We start from the raw sequence: 26,111 nt of genomic DNA, 5'->3' as shown, positions 1-26,111 counted from the left end.
CATTGGATTCGATTTCGATTTGATAACTCCCTATCAATATTTTAAAGCAAATGGCAGAAAAAAAATCACAGAATATTTTCAAATCGATTTTGCCACCATTTGCCACTTGAGCAGCATGCTATCTTATCGCCTTTACTACTTCGTTGCAATTTCCTCCTTAATACCCATCAAATCCCAAAACAAAACAACTCTCGTGATTTCTTTTGGTCATAATTATGGAATCTATAAATGATTTGGCGGTATGGTGACTTCGATTACCTGCGATATGAATACCGATTAGATTTCGGACAAGTTTTAGCCACTTCAACAGCCACAACAAATAACAAGAACAAATTAAATCATGTCTTTTCCAAGAATTTCAAATCAAATCAAATATGCTGACCAGGATGAAAATCTATTATCGATGAGAGCGAGCGAAGAAAAAAGTACCGAACAAAATTCGTTTGAAAACTAGACGACTCGAACATGCTCGTCTATGTTGTCTAATAATGTTCGAAGCAAACAAACAAATACGCCGATGGGTAGGTGTGATCATTTTAGTAGTCAGTGCACGTATACAGTGGAGGGCAAATGTGAGCTACCCTCATTGGGAATTTTCAATTCAAACCGATTGAATAAAGTTTCCATGGGAAATCTTCAATTCAGACCAACTGGAGAATCCCATAGACAAAATTAACCAAAAAATATATAAGAATTAAAAAAATCACTTTAAAATTTCCTGATATCTCTGGTATTTGATAAGTTATTCCAACAAAATGTATGTCTAAATAAAGGTCAAACCCTCCTCTATCATTATAAGTGTACATAGTTTCGGTATGTTACCATTATCAAAAGTTACGACCTCATGAAAATGCTTACCGAAAAATATATTCCAATTTGGAATTTCTGCGCATGTTATATTTTTGCCTATATCTCTGATATTCTCTTAGCGATTCTAACATTATAGACACCCATTTAAAGATCACACTTTATTCTTCTAAAATCAAGAAAAATGTATTGATATTAACTATCCATTTTCGTAATTAGGCCGATTAAAAAATGATGAACCAAGAAATACAAAATTTTCGAAAGTGTGCGCTCTGTACAATTTTGGCGATATCTCTGGTATTTGATAAGTTACACTAACAAAATTGAAGTCTAATTATAGGGCAGACACTCCTCTCTCAAAATAAATTCATTAAGTTGGCGAACATTGGATTCATTAAAAGTTACGACCTCACGAAAAAGCTTACCGAAAAAAATAATCAAAGTTGAAATTTTTGCGTATGGTATATTTTTCCCTATATCTCTGGTATTTTGTTAGTGATTACCAACATTATAAATTTCCATTTAAAGATCATACTTTATTCTTCTTAAATCAAGAAAAATCTATTAATATTAAGTATCAATTTCCCTAATTATGCCCACTAGAATATAATGAACCAAAAAATTCAAAATTTTGGAAAATGTGCGCACTGTAAAATTTCGACGATATCTCTGGTATTTGATAAGTTGCACTAATAAAATTTGAGTAAAATTATAGGGCAGACTCTCCACTCTCAAAATATATATTTTAAGTTGGCGAACATTGGCTTCATCGAACATTGGCTTACGGTCTCATGAAAAAGCTCACCGAAAAAAATATTTAAAGTTAAAATTTGTGCGTATGTTATATTTTTGCCTATAACTCTGGTATTCTGTTAGCGATAACAAAATATTAAATATCTATTTAAAGATCAAACTTTGTTATTCTAAAATCAAGAACAATCTATTAATATTAACTACCCATTTTCATATTTATTTCAACTAGAAAACAATGAACAAAAAAATTCAATTTTTTCGAAACTACGCGCTCTGTACAATTTTGGCTATATCTCTGGTATTTGATAAGTTACAATTACAAAATTGCACTCAAATTATAGGCAGACCCTCTTCTCTCAAAAAAATATATTTCGTTAGCGGACTTCGACTTCATCAAAAAATACAGCCTCATGAAAAAGCTTACCCAAAAAATACTCAAAGTTGAAATTTTTGCGTGCTTTACATTGTTGCCTATATCTCTGGGATTCTGTTAGGGATTACCAACATTATAAATTTCCATTTAAAGATTACACTCTGTCCTTCTAAAATCAAGAGAAATTAATTGATATTAACTATCCATTTCCATAATTAGGTCGAGTAGAAAATTATGAGAGAAAAAATTAATTTTTTTCGAAAATGTGGCGCACTTTACAATTTTAGCGATATCTCTGGCATTTTGCAAAACATAGCAATTTTATTTATTTTAGTTTAGAGTGTTGACTTTCTTCAGTCAAAATAATTTTATTTAATTGATGTACATGGACTTTCTCAAAAGTTATGGCCGGAAGAGGAAGGTTATTGAAAAAAATATTCCATGTCGCAAATTTTGCGTATGTTACATATTTGGCTATATCTCTGGTATTTTGTCAATGATAGCAAAAATTTTGATTAGTACTTTAAAGATCGCACTTTATTCTTCTATAATCAAGAAATAAATATTAAAATTTAATATCTACTTCTATAATAAAGTTCGCTGGAAAATGATGAATGAAAAAATTCAAAATTTTCAAAAATGTGCGCACTTTACAATTTTGGAGATATCTCTGGCATTTTGCAAGACATAATAATAGAACAGTGTGGCTTGTTTGTTCGGGATACCGTAGTATTTTGTTTTTGCAAAATGGTCTGGCTTTATCCCTTTATTGTTGTTTTTATAAAAACAACGTTTGTTTATTAGTGGAGAACGATGAAACAAAATACTACGGTATCCCGAACAAACAAGCCACACTGTTCTATTAATAGACAAGGCACGGTCGACGAAGGGGTTTTTGTTGTAACAGACAAAACCAACTTACATGGTTATGCTGCTTCGTTCAGGCTGAACGAAAGCATAACAAGTGGAGAAAGATGTAAATGTTTATAAGTGCGGTTGTAAGATTTAGAAGACTTTCCAAGAGAATTTTAGTTTTATTTAATTCTTTGGTTCCTCTTCTATTGAGCTTACGATCTCGTCACTTGGGTAAAAAAAAAAATGTTTTTTTTGTCATAGAAGTTATTTTTAAAATAACTTCTGGGGAGAATATCCCAGGCAAAAACAAGGGAACTGATGAGGATTGGTGGCTCTTTCCGAAACCTAGGTATTCCCTGCCTTACCCCCTGGTAAACATTACCATCGTTCTCCACTAATAAACAAACGTTGTTTTTATAAAAACAACAATAAAGGGATAAAGCCAGACCATTTTGCAAAAACAAAATACTACGGTATCCCGAACAAACAAGCCACACTGTTCTATTAATAGACAAGGCACGGTCGACGAAGGGGTTTTTGTTGTAACAGACAAAACCAACTTACATGGTTATGCTGCTTCGTTCAGGCTGAACGAAAGCATAACAAGTGGAGAAAGATGTAAATGTTTATAAGTGCGGTTGTAAGATTTAGAAGACTTTCCAAGAGAATTTTAGTTTTATTTAATTCTTTGGTTCCTCTTCTATTGAGCTTACGATCTCGTCACTTGGGTAAAAAATGTTTTTTTTTGTCATAGAAGTTATTTTTAAAATAACTTCTGGGGAGAATATCCCAGGCAAAAACAAGGGAACTGATGAGGATTGGTGGCTCTTTCCGAAACCTAGGTATTCCCTGCCTTACCCCCTGGTAAACATTACCATCGTTCTCCACTAATAAACAAACGTTGTTTTTATAAAAACAACAATAAAGGGATAAAGCCAGACCATTTTGCAAAAACAAGACATAATAATTTTATATATTTTGATTTATTGTCCAGACTTTCTTCAGTCAAAATAATTTTATTTTATCGATGTACATGGACTTTCTCCAAAGTTATGGCCGGAAGAGGAATGCTACTGAAAAAAAATTCCAATTCGGAAATTGTATGTATGTTACATTTTTGGCTATATATCTGGTATTTTGTCAAAAATAGCAAAAATGTTGGGTACCACTTTAAAGGTCACATTTTATTCTTCTATAATCAAAGAAAAAAATTGACATTTACAATCTTCTTTCATAATACGGTTCTGTAGAAAATAATGGACGAAAAAATTCAACACATTTCAAAATATGCGCACTTTATATTATTGGCTATATCTCTGGTACTTTGCAAGTTATATCAAATTAATTTATTTCGGTTCATAGAACAAGCTTTTTACTGCAGCAATAATTTTATTTGAATGATATTATTGTCCTTTTTCAAAAATTACGACATCTCAAAAACGTTTACCAAAAAAATCCTCAAATTCCAAAATTTTGCGCACGCAACATTTTTGTCGATATCTTTGGTATTTGATCAGCTATATCAATATTATGTATGCAAATTGAAAGAATAGATTGTATTCTTTAAAAATCTGTATTCGTAAAGGGGCGCGTAGCGAATATTTTTAAAATTATGGCCCTTAGAAAATGGTGACGCAACAAAACCGAAAGATTTTAAAGTGTACGTGCTATGTATTTTTGTTGATACCTCGGGTATTTTCGTCGCTAAATCAAAGTAATTAGTATCAATGTAAAGGAGAGACTCAGGTCCATCTAAAATAAACTTGTTTTATTGATGCACTACACATTTTCGAAATGTTATGGACCTCCAAAGACAGTTACCGAAAAAGAACTCAAATATATACATTTCGCGCGCGCTACATTTTTGCCCACATCTCTGGCATTTGATCAGCTATATTAATAAATCGTATGTCAATTTAAAGGCTGGAATATATTCTATTAAAACGTGTTTTCCTAAAAGGGCGCGTAGCGAATATTTTTAAAATTATGTCCCTTAGAAAATGTTGATGCGAGATTTCAAAATATCGGTACTATGTATTTTTCTTGATATCTCGGGTTTTTTTGTAAAAAAATCAAAGTATTAGTACCAATGTAAAGGAGAGGTCCAGGTCCAGATCCATCTAAAATAAAAAAAATTACTGATGTACAAAAAATTTTTTAAAAGTTATGACCTCACAAAGATGGTTACCGAAAAAATCCTCAAACTTCCAAATTTTGCGCATGTTACATTTTTGCCGATATCTCTGGTATTTGATAAGCTATAACAATATTATGTATGCGAATTGAAAGAATGAATTGTAATCTTTAAAAATGTGTATTCATAAAGGGATGCGTAGCGAATATTTTTTAAATTATGTCCCTTAGAATATGGTGACGTTTAAAAAACCGAAAGATTTTAAAGTGTACGTACTGTGTATTTTTGTTGATATCTCGGGTATTTTCGTCAATAAATCAAAGTAATTAGTACCAATGTAAAGGAGATACTCAGGTTCATCTAAAATAAACCTATTTTATTGATTTACGACAATTTTTTTAAAAGTTATGACCTCACAAAGACGTTTACCAAAAAAATCCTCAAATTCCCAAATTTTTCGCACGTTACATTTTTGCCGATATCTTTGGTATTTGACCAGCTATATCAATATTTTGTATGTCAATTTAAAGGCTAGGATGTATTCTTTGAAGATCTGAACTTTTAAAGTATGTACAACGAATATTATGAGAATTATGACCTTTTGAAAATAACGACGAAATGAAATTGTGAAATTTGAAATTTTGCATACTTCATATTTTTGCCTATATCTTTGGAATTTAGTGAGGTACATAAACGTAATTCAAATGCAACTTAACAAACGACTGTAGTTCCTCAAAATTTCATTGATTATGTCATTATATGTAGAATACTTAAAAAGTTATGATCTCAAAAGGCAGTTGCGCAAAAAATGTTGCAACATTTAATATATTGAGTATCTTTAAATTTTTGATGATATCTCACGAATTTGTGTGACTATGTCATACAAAATGCATGCCTATTGAAAGGTCAGAGTATAAGCATTCAATATTAATTTATTTTATTTGTATTTATGGACTTTTGGAAAAGTTCTGGCCCCACCAAGAGGGGTGTTTTGGAAAAACGCTTCAAATTGAAAATTTTTAAAGTCACTCAATATTTTTTGCAGTTTCTCAAGTTTTGGTTCAAGTATTAAATTTTTATTTAAACAGAAATGAAATAAACTCTGAATAGCATTAGATTCTGAACGAAATGTGCCTTAGACATTGGGTTTAATAGAACCCATTGAACTTTAGAACCTTACCACCCACCTAATTGAAAATGTCGGCAAGGGTAATAATAATCCATACAGGTTTTCAACTTCAAAAATAATTTTTGATATCTTTTTTTTCATTTTTTATATCAATTTTTTTTGACACATGGCTGCTTAGATTTTATAAATGTTATAAAAATTTTATTACAAAATTTGAATATAATTTTTTTATTACATTTTTTATATGATTTTTTACTACATCTTTGTTGCTAAAAATTTCCATAGAAAATCTTCCATTTAACCTGAATGGAAATTTCCATTGGAAATCTTCAATTAACTTGTCGGCATAAAGAATTCCTTGGGAAACCTTCAATTCAACCCTTTGAGAAAGATTTTGTTTCCTCACTTTTGTCCCCCACTGTATTCTGAACAAAAAACTACCATATTACTTGTTGTTGTTGTTGCTGCTGCTGTATGTAGATAAGTTGGACACTTTGATGACATTTGTGTTTGATATTCTTACAAATTACTACTCCCCCTTCCCCTCCCCCCTCCTGCCTGTGGGCTCCCTGGGGCAGACGAACTCGTGTGGACGCAAGTGATCGAAGACGATATTCTCGCTCGTATTCTCAGTGGTCGTTCAGGCAGAAGATAATGCTTAAATACGTACAACGCTGATATTGCCGTCTTTCGATAAAAACGTTCTGTCGTCGACAACGTCGTCGTCGCTGTCGTAATGGCTTGAATATTTATTTGAAGAAATTAAAACTGCCAGACAGTTAACAGCCATTCATTCATTCAGGTGCTGCTAAACGGCGAGCGCGTGGCTTAGATGCGGTAGAATATTTTCTACGTTTTAAGTTTTCTTTACTTGACGTTCGTTCATTCCTTTGTTTGTTCGTCGCATTATCTGTCAGTCGATAGTCGTCGTTTTGGCCGCTTGTGAAAAAAATTAAAAAAAAAAATATTGAAACCCAAAACCTTAAACTCTCAGCGGAATATTTCGATGAAATTTTGAAAGAAAAAAAAACGGCAGAAGATAAATAAACAAAAAGGCGAAGAAACGTTTTTTTTTCGGTGGGAATATTTCCGTGCTAACTGTAATTACAATAACAACAACATCAAAAAAAAGTTCACACCAACCCAAAGTGGTCGTAGTGAAGTGCTAATTGAAAGTAATTTAAGCGCTGCGATCAGCCCACCAAGCCAGGCCCAAAACAGCCCAGCTGGCTCAAGATTTTAGCTGTGATATTCAAACTAAATGCTTCGAAACTAGTGCAAATTAAAGTAAATTGTTTCCATAAAATTCCAAAATTTTAACTTGGCAAAAAAATCCGAAAAAATTGAACTGCCAAAAACCACAACCATTTAACACCAAATATTGAATTAAAAAAAATATTCCATGGAATTTTAAAGTAAATTTTTTTCCATAAAAATTTTCGTGTGGAATACCAAAAGTGACTTTAAAAAAAAACATTCACAAAAACAACACCAAAAAATTAGCATTCCAAATGGGTAAATACTAGCCAATAAGAAATTTGCCAAAACACAAAAAAAAATTCATTCTCCCATGAAGGCTGTGTAGATGAAAAAAAAAACAAGTGATAAAAAAATTATATAAAAATACAATACAATTTTAATAAAAAAAAATTAAAAAATAAAAACAAAAAGATTGTGATAAAAACAAATATATTAAAATAATAAAAATACAAAAATTAATTTTGAAGCTGAAAACGGATAATTCTCCCTACCAACATTTTCAATAAGGTGCGTAACGAAGCTATGTTCCTTTTTTTGGAGACCTTTTTTCATATCTGAATTTTTTTCAGTGCGTTTCATTTGCTTTTTTAAAAGATATGTAATATTTTAACAAATACTTGAAATACTGGCAAAAAAGATAAAATGACTAAAATTTGCAGTTTCTTTCCCTCAACTCTTTTTTCCAAAGTCTAAAGTTTTGGAAAAGTTTTTATATTTCAAAAAAAAAAATAGATTTGGAAAGATTAGTGTCTGAGCTTTAAGACACTATACATTTTAAATGACGTAGATAAAGATGAAAAGATAACTGGAAAATGTTAAGTGTCTCAAATTTCCAATTTTTTCCAAATTTTTGCGCAACTCCCTTCTTGAGTTTATAACTTTTTAAGTAATGGGTGTATGACAAAGAAATCAGCGGAGTTTTAAAGAGCTACCTTCTCCTGATAAAATGTTCCTGAATAATGTTTATGTACCTTAACAAATACCAGAGATATAGCCCAAAATTTAAAGCAACTCTAATTTAAAAATTTTCCAAAAATTTTCATCAACATTTTCTAAAGGCCATAATTTTGGCAATAGCCGAATTATGTCCATAAAGTAATTAGATTTTAGAAGAATGTAGTCTAGCCTTTAATTTGACACATGCTACATGGATATTGTTGATCAAATGCCAGAGATATCGCCAAAAATGTGACGTACGCAAAATTTTTAAATTTCAATATTTTTTGGTAACTCACATTGGGAGGTCATAACTCTTAAAGAATTCGGTATATATCAATGAAATACATTTATTACAACAGAAGAGTGCCTGCTCTTTATATTGACATAATTTACGTAGGTCTAACTTGTCAAATGCCAGAGTTATCTACAAAAATGCAAAGTGAGAATTTTTCCGTCACTTTTTTTAAAACGGTTAATTTTTTCAATAATTACAATATATCGGTAGAATATAATTAATTTTGATAGCGGAGACTCTATCATTCCAAATGACATAAGTTTCATTGATGTAACTTGCCAAATTCCTGAGATATCGCCAAAAATATAGCATACGCAAAATTTCTTATCTGAAGAATTTTATTGATCAACATCTTCCAAAGGTCATATTTTTTGTATTATGGAAATTATATTTATGTAAATGTCATATTTTGTTAGTGAAGCCATATTTTGTTAGTGAAGAGTCTGTTTTTCAAATCGTCATACATTATATTGATGTAACTTGCCAAATACCAAAGATATCGCCAAAAATGTAATGTACGCAAAATTTTCAACTTAAAATATTTTTTCAGTTACCTTCATCACAAGGCTATAACTTTTAAAGAAGTCATTTTATATCATTAAAAGAAAATTATTTTGACAGAAGACCGTCTGCACTATAATCTGAAATAAATTGCATTGATGTAACTTGCCAAATACCAAAGATATCGCCAAAAATTTAATGTATGCAAAATTTTCAACTTGAAATATTTTTTCAGTTACCTTCATCACAAGGCCATAACTTTTAAAGAAATCGGTTTATATCATTAAAATAAAATTACTTTGACTGAAGAACGTCTGCACTGTAAACTGAAATAATTTGCATTGATGTAACTTGCCAAGTACCAGAGATATCGCCAAAAATTTTACGTACGCAAAAATCTGAACTTTAAATATTCTTTGAGGAACCTCCTACTTGAGGTCATAACTTTTGAAGAAGACAGTTTATACGATTAAAATAAATTTATTTTGACTGAAGAAAGTCTACACTATAAACTTAAATAAATTAATCTGGTGTAATTTGCAAAATCCAAGAGATATTCCCAAAAATATACAGTGCGCACTTTTACGAAAATGTTGAATTATTTCCTACATCATTTTCTAAGGGTCATAATTTTGATAGCAGCTAAGAAATATCTATGAATTCAATTGATTTCGGAATAATAAAGCGTGATCTTTTCTTTGATATCCATAATGTGGCTGTCGCTGCCAAAATATCAAAGATATAGGCAAAAATGTGATATACCCACGATTTTCAACTTTGAGTATTTTTTTAGTAACCTTCTTCTTGAAACCACAACTTTTGATGCAGCCGATGCATCTCAATTGAATACACATATTTTTATAGAGGAGGGTCTGATTTCGAAAGAATGGAGTAAGAACTTCAAAATAAATTATAATTTGTGGATATATCTAACCAAATACCCGAGATATGACCAAAAATACACAATGAGCACGTTTTTGAAAACTAATGATTTTTTTCCAGCATTCAATTACTAATGGCCATAACTTTTGTTATAATCTATATTGTGCAATTAAACAAATATATTTTAAAGGTCCAAAATCGTGTCATTAAATTCCTAAGATACTAGCTCAATTTATCTTTGAAAATACCAAAGTTATCGCCAACATTTCTCATGTATTTCAATTTTGACTTGTTTGGCCATTTCCGGGTAATCCATTTCTAGAAGCCATAACTTTTGTTATACTAATTGCATTTTTTTAAAATATGCTGATTTGGAAAGCTTGGTGTATGTTCTTTATATAAAATTTATATTAGCAATGTACCCAACCAAATTCCGGAGTTGTAGCCAAAATTAAAAAGATTGACCATTTTTTGTCATTAAGATATATTTTCCGTCGTAATATTCCGGTGCCCATAACTGGGGAGGTATTCATTGCATCTTCAATATTTAAAATGATTTGGAAAGAGTGTTATGTGGTCTTCAAATCGTATAAATTATTTGCATGCAACTAATATAACACCAGAGTTATGTGCAAAAAATTGTGAGTACCCAAATCATTGAATCTTTGGCACATTTTTCGTAACGATGCTTAAGGGGCTATAACTTTTGAAATAATGGACATATTTGAAGAAAATAACTTGAATTTTAAGTGAAACTTCCTGACCATGAAATTTATATGATATGAAGCTTATAAAATTCCAGAATTTATGCCAAAAATTTGTAGTTATTATTCTGCAAACACATTCCAGATGCCATAATTTCGCCTTGCATTCTCTCATTTTCACCCTTGATTAATTCCATATAAATATTAAATTATAATTAATTTTTTTATTATTATTTATTTTAATTGAAATACCAATAACATTCAACCAGTTTGTAATATTAAAAAAATCAATGCGTGCAAATTAAATATAAAAAACTGTTAAATATGGAAAATATTGGTCAATGCCTTCTCAATTTGCCGCTGCTAACAGCAACCAAACAACAACAAAAAAAGAACCCAAACATGTGTGAATTTTTAATTTGTCGATTGAATTTGAAATAATGACGTTGCCCGCAAAAAATGCTAACAAGTAATTTCAGTGCTTTAATTTATTAGTCCATTACACATTTTTTTCACGAAAAACTCGTTGTCAACGCGCATTACGAAAGTTGTGATCGCATTTAGCAAAGCTGTTTGTACTAATTTCAATTACATTATTTGGTATGTAAAGATGTAATAATTGTAACTAATTAAATTGTGTAGATCTGTTATTTGTTAATTAAAGTTAATTATTACGAAATTGTAGTGCGGTTAGTTGTTAGATTAACAAATACACAGGAGCTGCTTTTCTTAATGTGTGAAGTGCAGAGAGACTTGTGGTATTGCTCATAGGTTATGGCTAAAAGATACGCTCTTTCAGAAATACAAACGTAAGATAAGCTATGTAGTTTCTCAATCCACTGAAACTCTTTCAATATCAGTTTATTTCATAAAAATATTCGACTTATTTCAAAAGTTATGGCATCTTGAAAAGTGTTAGAAAAAAATTGCAGTAAAGTCAAAATTTAAGTACTCCCACATTTTTGAGGATATCTCCAACACCTTATTAGATACATTTATGTAACTGAGAACATTTTTAGACCCAAGATACCAATCTTTCAAAATCAATTTATTTCAGGGCAATAGGACGGGTACTTCCAAAGTTATGGCCCCTTGAAAATAGGTACGGAAAAAATTCTTTACATTTTAAATTGTCATTATATGATATTTTTGTGGATATCTTTGGTATTTGATAAGTTACCTCATTAATATCTACATCAATTAAAGCCTGAATTGTCTTCTTTTATAATCCATTTATTTTATTAAAATAGGCTAAGCATCTCGAAAGTTAGAGCCAAAAAAATATGACTGCGAGGAAAATTCCAAGAAACCTAAAATTCTGGTCATTGTACATTTCTTGAAATATCTCTGCAATTACTGAAGCTATATCCGTATAACTTATGGGAAATTAAAAATAGATCCTGTTCTTTTAAAATCACGTTATTTAGGGAGATACGATATGTACTTCAAAAGTTATGACCTATAGAATGTGATTACAGGAAATTTATAAAGACTGAAAGGTTTTAAGTCCTTACATTTTCGGTTATATCTATGGTTTGATATCTTTGTAATTTGATAAGTTATTTACATAAGTTAAATCCTAAAATCTGTTCTTTTATAATCCATTTATTTTATTTAAAAAGGCTAAGTATTTCAAAAGTTATAGCCCAAAAAATATGACAGCACAAAAATATCCAAGAAACTTATATTTTTGGTCATTGTACGTTTCTTGATATATCTCTGGAATTAGTCTAGCTATATAAAAATAAAAATATGGAGATTGGAAAATAGATCCTGTTCCTTATAATCACGTCATTTTAAGAAGATAAGGGGAATATCTCTAAAGTTATGGCCTCTAGAAAGTAATTATAGGAGAAAAAAATTATGAAAAATTCAACATTTTGGTCGTTGTACATTTCTTGAGATATCTCTGAAATTTATGCAACCATATCCAAAAACAAACTTATACGAAATTGAAAATATATTCTGCTCCTTTCAAATCACGTTATTTTATGACGATACGATGAGTACTTCAAAAGTTATGGCCTCTAGAATGTAATAACAAAAAAATGTCAAAACCTTTACAATTTTTCTAAACTTATATTTTTGCCCATATCTCTGAAATTCAATCAGCTACCTTATTGTAACTTACATGGATTTCAAGCTCTGTAATTTATGTTTCATAAACAATTTATTTTTTTAAACTACATTGACTATATCAAAAGTTATAACCTCATTAGCTAGACAAATAAGAAAAAATTACTAAATCTAAATTTTGTGTATATGTACATTTTTGTCGATATCTCCAGAACTAACTCTGTGACATTCATATAATTCAAAATATTTTGAGACTATAGCCCATCCTCTCAAAATTAAAAGATTTTATTAGAATATGGAAAACATTTCAAAAGTTACAGCCTCTGAAAAATGGTAACGCAAAATTTTCTGTAAAATTCACAAATTTGGGTATAATTTCTTTTGGCCCCCATCTATGGTAATTGGTCAGTTACATTGATGGGTTTCACATATTCTGAAGATCAGATCTCAAGCTCTTAATACCTGTTAGTTTTATAAAAATACGAAAACTACAACCAAACTTATTGCTGTTGAACCCTATATACGGAAAAAAATTCTCATTTACTTGAAAATTTCAGCACATGCGCTATTTTTACGATATCTCTGGTATTTTGTCACATATATGTCCAGTTTTAAATATTTAAGCATTGAAGAAGACCCTCTATTCTTTTAAGACTCAATTTATTTCGTTAAAATATACCCATTATAGCAAAAGTTATGGCCGTTGGAAAACTTTTACTGGAGAAAATCTTAATATCAGAATTTTGTGCGCAAGTTAATTTTTTGGTCATATCACAGATAATTTTTAAACTACATGTAACAAAATGTATATCAATTCTGAGAACCAACTCTAAGCTTTCGAAATAAGGCAATTTCATGTTTCTGCATGGACGACTCCAGAAGTTATGGTCCCTAGACGAAGGTTACAAAATCTCTATAACGAAAAAAAAGTGCGCACTTTAATTTTTTGGCGATATCTCTGGTTTTTGAGAAGCTTTTTTTTTTTTATGTCAAATTAAAGAACTGACATTAAGCAATTGAAATGATATAAGTTTCAGATTTACATGGACTACTTAAAAAGTTATGGCCTCTAGATGGCGGTTACCGATTTTTGTTTTCGAATTTGAAAATTCTTATCATCTTTTATTTTTGCCGATATCTTTGGTGTTTGACAAGCTACATTGATATAATTTATATAAATTTGAAGGGTAGAGGATCCTGCTTTCAAATATAGTCCATTGCATCGCAGTATACCCTATAACTAAAAAGTTATGGTCCCTATAGGACTATTACTGAAAAAATTCGCAAAATTGGAAAATGCAACGTATGTTGAATTTTTAGTCATATCTTCAGTACCCGATTACAGATATCTATATAATATATAATAATGTAAAGGTCAGACACCGATCTTTCAAAATCCATGTATTTTTATTCCTATTGAGCGATATATTCCACTATAACAGCTCGTGGGAACTATGTTAAGATATAAATTCAAAATATGCTTTTTTTGCGCACGTTCCATTGTTGGCAATAACTTGCGTGTTTGGTAAGCTATATCAATTTAATTTTTCCGAATTAAAGAACAGACATCAAGCCTTTAAAATCATGTCAATTCATTGATTTACACCAGCTACTTGAAAAGTTATGGCCTCTTGAAGATGATTACGAAAAACTATTTCGTAATTGTAAAATTGGGACAATTTAAGTTTTTGGCGATATCTTTTGGCGTTTGACCAGCAACATTGATATAATTTATATCAAATTGAAGGGCAGAGAATACCGCTTTCAAATTTATCCTATTTCATTATAGTATACCCCAAAATTGGAAAGTTTTGGCCTCTTAAAGACCATTACTAAAAAATTTCATAAAATTGGAAAATACTACGTATGTTGAAATTTTTACCATATCTTCAACATTTGATTAGCGACATCTATATAATTTATATTAAAATTAAGATCGGATGTCGGTCTTCCAACATCCATGGAATTTTATTCCTATACACCAATATATTCCACTTTTATAGCTCAAAGAAATTAGATTAAAGAAAAAATTAAAAAAAATGAAGTTTTTGCGCACTTTACATATTTGGCTATAACTTGCGTGTTTCATGAACTATATTAATATAATTTTTCCGAATTAAAAAACAGACAACAAGCCTTTGAAATCATGTCGTTTTATTGATTTACACCGACTACTTGAAAAGTTATGACCTCTTGAACGTGGTTACGACAAATTATTTCGTAATTGCAAAATTGGGAACATTTAAGTTTTTGGCGATATCTTGGGTATTTTGCCAGCTACATTTATATTATTTAAACTAATTTGAAGGGTAGAGGGCTCAGCTTAAAATATAAGCTAATTCTATTACATTATATCCAATAATTTAAAAGTTATGGCCTCTAATAGCTCATTACCTAAAATTTCCTCAAAATTCAAAAAATTAAGCAATGTTATATTTTTGGCCATATCTTTGGTATTTGATCAGCTAAATCAATCAAGTTTATGTCAGCTTAACGGCAAGATTCTCTGCTTTCAAAGTCTGTATATTTTGTGGTCATACAATAGCTACTTCTAATGTTAGGGTCTTGAGAATTATGGTAACGAAAAAAATCTTAAAACATTTCCAAACTTGCGCTCGTTAAACTTTGGCCATAACTATGGCATTATCCCAGTTACATCTTTATAATTTATAGCAATATAAAGAGTTAAGGAGAGTGTTTCAGATCCAAAATAGTTTCATTTTGATGTTCTTAATATTTGAAAAAATATGGCCTCTGGAAAGAGATTACGAAAAAATTTTCCCTTAAAATGGGAATTTCATATTTTCCCCATATCTCGAGAATATGGGCAACTTTGTTTTCATTTAAATTGCCATGTGAGCATGTGGTCTGCCACCCGCTGAATAATTTCCATATCTAATAATAATATTTGCCTTTAACCAATAAAAAAATATTTACGTTTTTTTCTTTCATATTTTTCCAACAAATTTTCTTAAGAAACAGCTGCCATTTCTTAAGTGGCGTTACAGCAACGAAAGAAATAGCAGCAACAACAACAACAACAAAAACAAAACATATTTACATAATTTGTTATAACACTTGCTGCTCAGACAAATATTTATTTATTTATTTTTCCTCCTTTCTCTTCTTTTGCTTCTTCCATTTACAGACCATTAAAAATTGCATGCAATTTGCGGCAGTGAAGTGAAGCCCATTATTATGAGTGCAGTGGTAACAGCAACAATAGCAACAACAACAACACCAATAATTATTGGTCCATAAAGGAAATTCCAGTGGAACGACAGGAAACGGAAATATCAAAATTACAACAAGGCTATTGGGGTATTAAATTCCGGTGCCTTGCTACAAGCTTTACAAAGAGAGCTAGAGAGAGGAAAATACGAATCAAAAACTTCCCTGGGCCATGAATGCCACAGCATTTGAAAATCATCAAACCAATACAGCCATGGATCATTGCGGCGATATGGCGATGATGGACCAGTCCAAAGATGAAGTGGATTTTGTTAAAGTACAAGAAAACAACAACAATAGCAATTTTCTAAACTTCAAAAATGAAGTGACAACACCAACAGTGCCAAAAAGCCAACCACAAAACCCAACCAACCCAGCTAAAGTGCCAAAGGAGCGTTTATCGTTATTTAGTTTCTCCAAAAAATCTTCATCCACAAAATCTCCATCACCTACTTCGACAGAAAATGAGAAAAACGAAAAATCCAATGCCACCACAGACAATGGCTTTGCTTGCCAGCCACCAACCATACCCATTGGTACACCACCACGTCACAAAAAATTCAGCAAAAGTTCATCCTTCTCCCGGCTGCTGGGCAATACCTATAATGCCAAAAAATTCGAAAAGGAAGAGAAAAAACTGGTGGAGGGGAAATTCAATACATTTGGGGGACGCCGTCGCTCCAGCGGTCCCTATTTGGAGCGTTTCAAACGTTATGCCAAAGAAGAGGGTGATGTGGCCAATGGCAATCACAACAACAAAAACAAGGAAGCATTGGCCTCTTCGAAAGATTCATCGTCGAAGAAAAAGGAAGACAAATCCAAATGCGATACCCTAGATCGCCATCTAATGGCCTTGGAGAATTTCCAGGAACACCGCAATGGCGGTGATTTGAGCTCGAAGGCAATGCGCACCTTGTCACGAGGTTTGGGCAAATTATGGTGGAGACGTACCCACAGCATTGACATCAGTTCACCGGATCCAGAATTCAAGGTTTCCTATTTGGGCAATGTTTTAACGGGATGGGCCAAAGGTAAGTTATGGAGACAAAAAAAGTCCCTAAATATTCTTAAGATTCGGGTACAGACCCTTAGGATATTCAAAATCAAAATCGGAAAATAAAAAAATAAAGATTTTGGAACCAGAATTTTAAGCGAAGAAATTGAAAAGAAGACTTCCAAATTTGGTCATAACACTGGTCTTAGGTTAGATATCTAAATCAAATCATATACCAACTTAAAGGCAGGACTTCATAATTTCAAAATCAATTTATTTGCGTAAGATGTCTCGATTAGTTCAAGAGTTATAGCCTCGAAAATTTATAACAAATAGAATTCAATGTTTCCTATTTGGGCAAGCTTTTAATGGAATGGGTCAAAGTTAAATTAAGGAGGCAAAAATACCCCCAACATTTTCTTAAGATCCGGATACAGACCCTCAGGATATTCAATATCAGATAAGGAATTAATTTCGAAAATAAAAAAATCAATACATTTTAAAAAATTTGGATGCAAAGTTTTTAAAAACTAAATTGAAATTCTGGCGATAAAAATTTGGTCATAACTCCGGTATTAGGTTGGATATCTAAGGCAAGCATACGCCGACTTAAAGGCAGGACATCATTCTTTCAAAATCACTTTATTTAGCTAAGATATATGGACTAGTTCAAAAGTTATGGCATTGAAAATGTATAACGGAAAAAATTTAAAATAAATTAAAATTTTGCGTATCTTTAGATTTTGTGGAATATCTCTGGTATTCAAAGAGTTACATCGCCATAATTTTGTAAAATAAAATATCAGACCTCCATTTCCCAATTACAATTAAGTTTTTTGAAATATATAGGCAAATTTAAAAGTTATGACCTCTAGATAGGCGTCGAAAAAAATTAAAAAATTATGACCATTTTGAGCAACATTGTATTTTTGTATATATCTCTGGTATTTTTTGAGTTACATGGACAATATTTTGTAGAGTTGTATAACAGAGCTCTATCTGTCAATTACAAATTTATCTGATTAAAATATTTACAAAGTTTATCGAGTTATGCCCCCTGGAAGTATACTACTTAAGCGATCCCTAATTTGAAAAAAATTGGGACTCTTTATAATTTTGCAAATATCTCTGGCATGTTGTTAGCTATACAATTATAAAATATACCTTCTTTGAAATGAAGTCTACCTCTATCTGAAACCAAGTTATATCATCAAAATATACCGATTATTTCCAAAGTTATGGCCCCCGTAACATGGTTACTTAAAATAATCACAGTGTTAAAAAATTGATATACATAACATTTTTGCTGCATATCTCAGTTATGCTATGACGTATAGAAATATAATTTACATCAATTTAAAGCACAGGCATTACTCTTTCAAAATCAAAAGATTTCATATAATTATACCAATTACTTTCACATTTATAGCCCCTCAAAAAATGATTACCGAAAAACTTGACAAAAATTTAAACAAGAAAAAGTATCTTATTTTTGCCGATATCTCGGGTATTTAGTAAGCCACATTACCATAGAACATCCTCAGATCAAAGGCAAGATATTGATCATCAGAAATCAAGTTATATCGTTAAAGTATACCGATTACTTCGGAAGTTATGACCTCTGGGTTATGATTACCAAAGATAATTATCAAGGCTTTAAAATTGGGAGGTCTAATATTTTTGTGTATATCTCGGGTGTTTGGTTAGCTCTATTGAAATATATCACATACATTTAGAGACAAGATATCACGCATTAAAAATATAGCAATTTCATGTATATAACTACTAAATGTTGGGAGTTATAAGCCCTACAAGATATATACGATAGTATTTTAAAATGGATAAATGTCAAACATTTGTAAATGTGTTGGCTATATCTTCAATATATGCTAAGATTCCCTAGCAAATTACACATTTTTAGAAAGGTGAAATGTTTTTCTTTTATTATCTGGCCATTTTATGAAAATCCACCAACCATTTCTAAAGTTATAGGCGCCAGAGGAGGATTAATCAAAAGTTTTTTGAAATATGAATAATTTGCGCACAACATATTTTTGCCTATATCTCGGGCATTTACCTTGCTATATTGAAATATTTGGCATAATTTTAAAGCATAGGGGTTTCTCTTATAGGAAAAAGCTATTTTAGTATGATACCTCAGAAAATATTGGAGCTATGACCTCTATTAGATACTTACTTAAAAATTATGAAAATAGTCATAATTTCTAGCACTTGTAGTTTATGCACGATATCTCAATAATTTTGCAAAATTCATTAGCAATTAACACATTTTTAGAAAGGTGAAATGTTTTTCTTTTATTATCTGGCCATTTTATGAAAATCCACCAATTATTTCTAAAGTTATAGGCCCCAGAGGAGGATTACTCAAAAAATATTTAGAACATGACGAAATTTTGCACAACATATTTTTGCCTATATCTCGGGGATTTTATTAGCCATATCCAAGTATTTAGCATAATTATAAAGCTAATGCGTCTCTCTTCCAAAATCATGTTATTATATTACGATACCTGAGAAAATATTGGAGCTATGGCCTTTCAAAGATGCTAACATAATAATTGTGAAAATTTTCACATTTCATATACTTGTAAAATTTCTCTGATATCTCTCATATTTTATGAGACTTATTATTTTAATCTACATTTTTTTAAAGATAAGATATTAAGCTTTAAAAATCTTACCTTTTTTGTTACTGTATAGTCATTATTTTTGAAGTTACAGCGCCTAAAAGTAGATAACGCAAAAATATTTGAAAAATATGAAAAATGGGATATTTGATAATTTGTCCGATATCTCTGGTATTTGATCAGCTATGTTTATAAAACAAGCACAGAATTTGAGATAAGAGATGTTTCTTACAAAATTTCATCTTTGTCATGAATATAAAATCAACACTTTTGAAGTTATAGCCCCTAACAGAAGATAACGCAAAATTTTTCCAAAAATGGCATAATAGAGAAAATGTAAATATTGGCCAATATCTCTGGTATTTGATTAGCTATGTTTGTAAATCAAGCACAGACTTTGAGATAAGACATTGCTGTTACAAAATATTGTATTTTTTATTAATATGCAATCAATACTTTCGAAGTTATAGCTCCTAGAAGCAGATAACGCAAAATTTGTCCAAAAATGGCATAATAGAGAAAATGTACATATTGGCCGATATCTTTAGAATTGAATGAGCTATGTCTCTAAAAATTGCTCAGTCTTAGATAAAGATGTTCTTCTTTGAATATAATAAAAAATTATTCTAGTATCTTTAATATTATAGAAGTCATAGATTCCGGAATAAGCTTACGCAAACATTTAATTATTTATAGATCAAAAAACTTCTTTAAAGTTGGTCGATATCTTTGGCATTTGAGCAGCTACAGCCCTTAATATTCACTGATTTAAGGATAACATATCTCTCGTCCTAATTTGAGAATTTAAATTTGTTGGACCAAACATTTGAAGAGTTATGACCCATCGAAGTTAATTACCCAAAAATTTTGGAAAATTTCCAATTTTGGGGGTTTTATTTTAATGTTGATATTTGGTCCAAAAAAAAAGGGAAATGAAGAAATTAAGTAAATAAGTTTAGCAGAGCTTCAATATTCTAATTTTTTATTTTCATTTTCCAGGTGAGGGCTGCGTGGAAAAACAGCTGAACACACTCTGGCGCAATTATACGCAAAACAATAAACCCGATGTTATAATGCGCCTGAAAGTATGTGCCTCCGGCCTGAAAGCCACCACAAGACAACACGGACTAACGGAATACTGGGCCAATCGCATAACACATTGCTGTGCACCAAAGAACTATCCGCGGGTGTTCTGTTGGATCTATCGCCATGAGGGCAGGAAGCTGAAACATGAACTGCGATGCCATGCGGTGTTGTGCAGCAAGGAGAAGCAAGTGCAAGAAATCTGTGATACTTTAAAGGTAAGACCGAACTCTATTTGGAATTTTGATTTGATTTATAAATGTGTTTCCTTTTTTCCCCCTTCCAGGCTAATCTCGAGTGTGCTCTGCGTGAATTTAAACGTGAAAAAATTCTCAAACAGAATGCCCGTCTCAGTTTGGCAAATGCTGTCTACGATAATCCCAGTTTGCCGCGTCGCAAAATTCTCTTGAGTGTGGGCAGCAACAATTATCGGCCTCCGCTGGAGCGCTCCAAATCGGCACCCAAATTAATGGCCATAGAAGAGGCCATTGGTGAGGAGGGTGAAGAGGCTGAGGAGACCAATGAGCCGGAAATGAAACCATGCTGTCAAAAAGATTCTCTCTATCCAGCCATGACATTGGGTCGACGACGTTGTCGTCGTGGCCATTCCATTAGGAGAACTGGCAAGGCCCGACCCGTTAGTTATGCCACCGGAGATCTGGCAAGCAGCTGTACGGGTCAACAATGTTGCAATGCCGAAATCCAAACAACCAAACCAAATGAGAACAAAGAAACTGAAATCAAACCCATACAAGAGGAAGAGTGCCGCCTCAATGCTGAGGGCTCCGATGACTCGGATGATTTTGAAAAGATCCTGCAGCACAATAACTATGACAGCAAGGCCTCATTGGCCAATGAATTGATGCCCTATTTCGAGAGTCAATTACACAAGAAGAACAGCAGTAGCTGTGGTAGTCTAAGTGATCTGAGATGCGGTCCCGAGGAGGAGGATGGTGAGCCATTGAGTTTGACACCAACCATAAATGTGGATCCCAATGCTGATCCCATCAATGATTTCAAACTTAATAACCAAACACAATATGAGGCCACCTCATCACCGGGAGTTTCGTTGAGACGCTCTGGGGTTTGCAGTGATGGTGAGGATGATTTCCTGGGTGAAGAGGAGGAGGATATGTATTTCCGCCAGGCAGCCATTTTGAATATGTTGCATCGCCACTCCATGCGTAAAATGGCCAATTTATCTCTGAGCAGTGATGAGGGCAGCAGTAGTTTGGAGACCCACTCCGGAGCCAGAGACTCTTCCTCCTCGATGCGCTACAAACATCAACAGCAGTCATCCATTTCCTCGGATACCTCCACGGCCTCATCGTTGGGCCAACAAATGGCCGGCAATGATTTGGTGGGCAGCAAGAGGCTTATAAGCAATGACAGTGCTGATGAGGGTTCCATATCGAGTGGTTGTGAAACCGCCAGCACAGTGACCAACAATCAAGATGATCTATCGCTGCAGTTTCGTCAATCCCAGTTGCAGCAGATTTCCTCATCGCTACAACATCCCTACACGGCAGATGATTTGGCCGAGGCCACATCCCTGGAATCGGAAATCATTGCAGACAATAATGATCTGTATAAGCAATTACAGGGACGTAGCAATAGCGATGCGGCCACAACATTTAGTAGCTCCTCTTCGATAACCCTTAAAATGGATTCATCACCAAATAATTCCATTAAAGATTTGGTCAGCGTCATCGAAACTAATCCAAATTCGTTAAAACAAACCAATTCTTTGACATCGACGACATCCTCGAATCGCCCAAGAAGAACTCGACGCCAAAGGGATACCAAACCGGATTCCGATTCGGAATGCAGTGATGAGTCCGGCTATGTTGAGTATCAGGAAAGGGATAAGGGAAATAAAACGAAAGCGGAAGCAACACAGCAACCAAAGCCACAATTACCAACCAAGCCTCAGATACCACCAAAACCAATGCCCCGCAGATTTATCAGTGTCACCCATTGTAGCAGTAATAGTACTTCGGTATAAAATTCATGCGAACATATATATACCTGCGAAGTTTGTATGAAATGTAAAAAAGGGTATATTTTTTAGGGCCGTTTTGAATAGAGTATGTCCTTCAGGCTTCCAAAGAGAAAGGATTTCAGGGTGGAGTAAAGAAACTGAAATCAAATCCATTTTTCGTTTTAAATAATTTGGAGGACTTGGCGAACTCTCTATTTAAGGCCTGTTTTTGAAAGTGAATGCGAAAGAAAAACACCCTTTCAAATAAGTTTTTCAGAACACTTTTTTTCTAATATTGAAATCCGAAATTTGAAATACACCTTTGGAATCTTGTATTTCGTTCGCATTGGTCATAGAAAAACAGGCCGCTAATGGAGAGACTTGACGGATTCTCTATTTAGGGTCTGTTTTTGTAGGACAATATAAAAAACACCCTTTCAAAAAAGTATTTCAGAATTTTATTTATTTTCTAAAATTGAAATCAAAATTTCGAAATACACATTTGGAATTGTGTTCTTCTTTCGCATTCCTTATAGAAAAACAGGCTTTTACAGGATATACTTGACGGACTCTCTATTTAGGGTCTGTTTTTTATGACCATAGGAATAAGAATGGGAAAGAAAAACAACCTTTCAAATAAATATTTCAGATTTTTTTTTCTAAAATTGAAATCAAAAATTAAAAAAAAACATTTGGAATTGTGTTCTCCTTTCGCATTCGTCATGGAAAAACAGGCCCTTAATAGAAAAACTGTCTACTTAGGACCGGTTTTTGTATACCATGCGAATGAGGATGGGAAAGAAAATCAACCTTTCAAATAAGTTTTTCAGAACATTTTTTTTTCTAAAATTGAAATCAAAAATTTTGAAACCCACATTTAGAATTGTGTTTTTCGTTCACGTTCGTCATGGAAAAATAGGCCCTTAATAGCGAAACTTGACGGACTCTCTTCTTAGGGCCTGATTTTGTATGACCATACAAATGAGAATGGGAAAGAAAAACGTGCTTTCAAATAAATATTTCAGATTTTTTTCTTAAATTTAAATCAAAGATTTGAAATTTGGAATCGTATTTTTTGTTCACATTCGCCATGGAAAACCAGACCCTTAATAGAGAGACTTGACGGATTCTCTATTTAGGGCCTGTTTTTTTAGTATGACCATACAAATGAGAATGGAAAAAACGCCCTTTCAAATAAGTTTTACAGAACTTTTTTCTAAAATTGAAATCCGAAATCTGAAATACACATTTGGAATTGTGTTCTTCTTTCGAATACGTCATATAAAAACATACCCTTATTGGACAGACTTGACGAACTCTCTCCTTAGACCCTGTTTTCTAGTATGACCATACAAATGAGAATGGGAACGAAAAACACATTTTCAAATAAGTTTTTTAAAACTTTTTTCTAAAATTGAAATCAAAATTTTGAAATACACATTTGGAATCGTATTTTTTGTTCACATTCGCCATGGAAAAACAGGGAGACTTGACGGACTCTCTCCTTAGAGCCTGTTTTTGTATGACTGTACGAACTAAAAAAATGGAAGGAAAAACTCCTTTTCAAATAAGTTTTTTCAGAACTTTTTTTTCTAAAATTGAAATCAAAAAAAAATGAAAATTTGTATTCTTCTTTCGCATTCTTCATGGAAAACAGGCCCTTAATAGAGAGACTTGACGGACTCGACTGAGAAAGACAACTTAACAACTTAAGTTGAAAGACGAATAAGAATGGAAAATAAAAACACCCTTTCAAAAAAGTATTTCAGAATTTTTAATTTTTTTCTTAAATTGAAATCAAAAATTTTGAAAAACCCACATTTGGAATGGCGTTCTTCTTTCACATTCTTCATGGAAAAACAGGCCCTTAATATCCCATAGAATCCTGCTGCTAGACAAAAAATGAAATGTTACAAATTACAAATAGCTTTTCATCAATCATGTTGTTTTTGTTTCAATAATCAATTTTAAATATTTAAAAAAAACACAAACAAACGAACTTACCCCATGTGCTTTAATTATGACATACATACACACACAAATAGATATTTTTTTAAATACAAAAATGTTGTTTGTTTCAATATTAGTTTTAAAACAATAAACTTTTTGTTATAATTGTAAAATTGAAAAAATGCATATATTTTAATAATTCAATATTTTAATAATATTAAAGTGTTTGTTTTTGTATATTCATTAGAAAAATTATACACTTGCTTGCTATCATACACAGATATACATATATGCAAAAATATTATTATTATTTTTTATTATAATAATATTAGAAAACACAACAATATATCTTTTATATACATAGAATTATTTAAAAAAAAAAAAAAAAACCTGTAACATGTAACAAAAATAAATATTGTTGGTTTCTGTTTGTTTTTTATTATTATAATTATCATTATAATTTTTATTATCAACAATAACTGTAATGTCTTTGTAATTTTAAGATTTCAATCATTTCATTATGTTTGTTTTTCATTATTTCCTCTTTTTTCACATTTCATATTTTATTTTAATTTAAGTACCATTTTTATATATATTAATTTTCCTCAAAACAAAATATTTTTTTCAAATTCATTTTTTTTTTTCAATTCATTCATTTTTTATCTCTCCCAAAATTCATTATCTTTGCTTGCTGTATTAGTAGTATTTTACAAAAAATGAAAATGAAACATGAATTTAATAATGTATACAAAAATTGACTATCCGATTTATACATATACACATACATATAAATAAATTAAATATACGTATTTTTATGATTTTATTTAATTTTAAGTTCTAATTTTCTTTTTCGAAAAATTGTGAAGTAAAATCAATAAAGATGAATATTCAGATTTAAAAGAAAAACGAAATTGCTTTTGTATTTGTTACGACTCATAGGCATAGAAGTGCACCACGCATAGAGGGGTTAAATCACAAAAAAAAAAAACGGAGATTAATTGAAAAAATTAAATTCATCTTTTGGAATAAATGTTTATACCCTACACAACAAGGTGGCCTGGGTATTATGTATTTGTGCATTTGTTTGCAACATGTAAAATGAAGCGAGATAGACTATAGTTCCTTTTGATGATCTGCATAGAATCACATTCTGAGTCGATTTGTGCATGTCCTTCCGTCCGTCTGTCCATGTATTTTTGTAAACAAAGTACAGTTCGCATTTATTACCCGATCCAGATGAAATTTTGCACAAATCATTTGTTTGGCCCAAGGACGAACCCTATTGAAATTGAAGATAATCGGTAAAAATTTAGATATAGCTCCCACATATTTCTTCGTCCGATTTGCCTTTTATTGTGCACCAAACGTTTAATTTCAGCCCGAATAGTATGGAATTTTGCACATACAACCAAATTAGGCCTGAAAATAAATATGCCAAATTTGATAGAAATCGGTTCAGATATAGCTATAGCTCCCATATATATTGTTCATCCGATTTTCTATTTTTGTCCTCCGC

The 26,111-nt window shown here is 31.7% G+C and overlaps 1 protein-coding gene across 2 annotated transcripts in view; it reads left to right on the top strand.

The window, feature by feature from the left end:
• Nucleotides 1-25,416, top strand: part of LOC101888854 (uncharacterized) — a 91,143-nt gene extending 65,727 nt beyond the window's left edge. Inside the window, exons 1-4 of one of the 2 annotated variants that reach the window (XM_005191443.4) lie at nucleotides 6,511-7,818; nucleotides 15,857-16,970; nucleotides 20,581-20,882; nucleotides 20,951-25,416. In XM_005191443.4, the coding sequence (XP_005191500.1) occupies nucleotides 16,112-16,970; nucleotides 20,581-20,882; nucleotides 20,951-22,669 (2,880 nt within the window). In that variant the 5' untranslated portion in view covers nucleotides 6,511-7,818; nucleotides 15,857-16,111 and the 3' untranslated portion in view covers nucleotides 22,670-25,416. Of the gene's footprint in view, nucleotides 1-6,510; nucleotides 7,819-15,856; nucleotides 16,971-20,580; nucleotides 20,883-20,950 lie in introns of those variants that run through there. The other variant, XM_059123242.1, reaches the window with a different exon arrangement.
• The last annotated feature ends 695 nt before the right edge of the window (nucleotides 25,417-26,111 follow it).

The sequence above is a fragment of the Musca domestica genome, unplaced genomic scaffold (genome assembly GCF_030504385.1).
Source record: "Musca domestica strain aabys unplaced genomic scaffold, Musca_domestica.polishedcontigs.V.1.1 24, whole genome shotgun sequence".
Classification (NCBI taxonomy): Eukaryota; Metazoa; Arthropoda; class Insecta; order Diptera; family Muscidae; genus Musca; species Musca domestica.
Note: the sequence above shows the minus strand (reverse complement) of the source record. Positions and strands in the feature narration are given on the sequence as shown.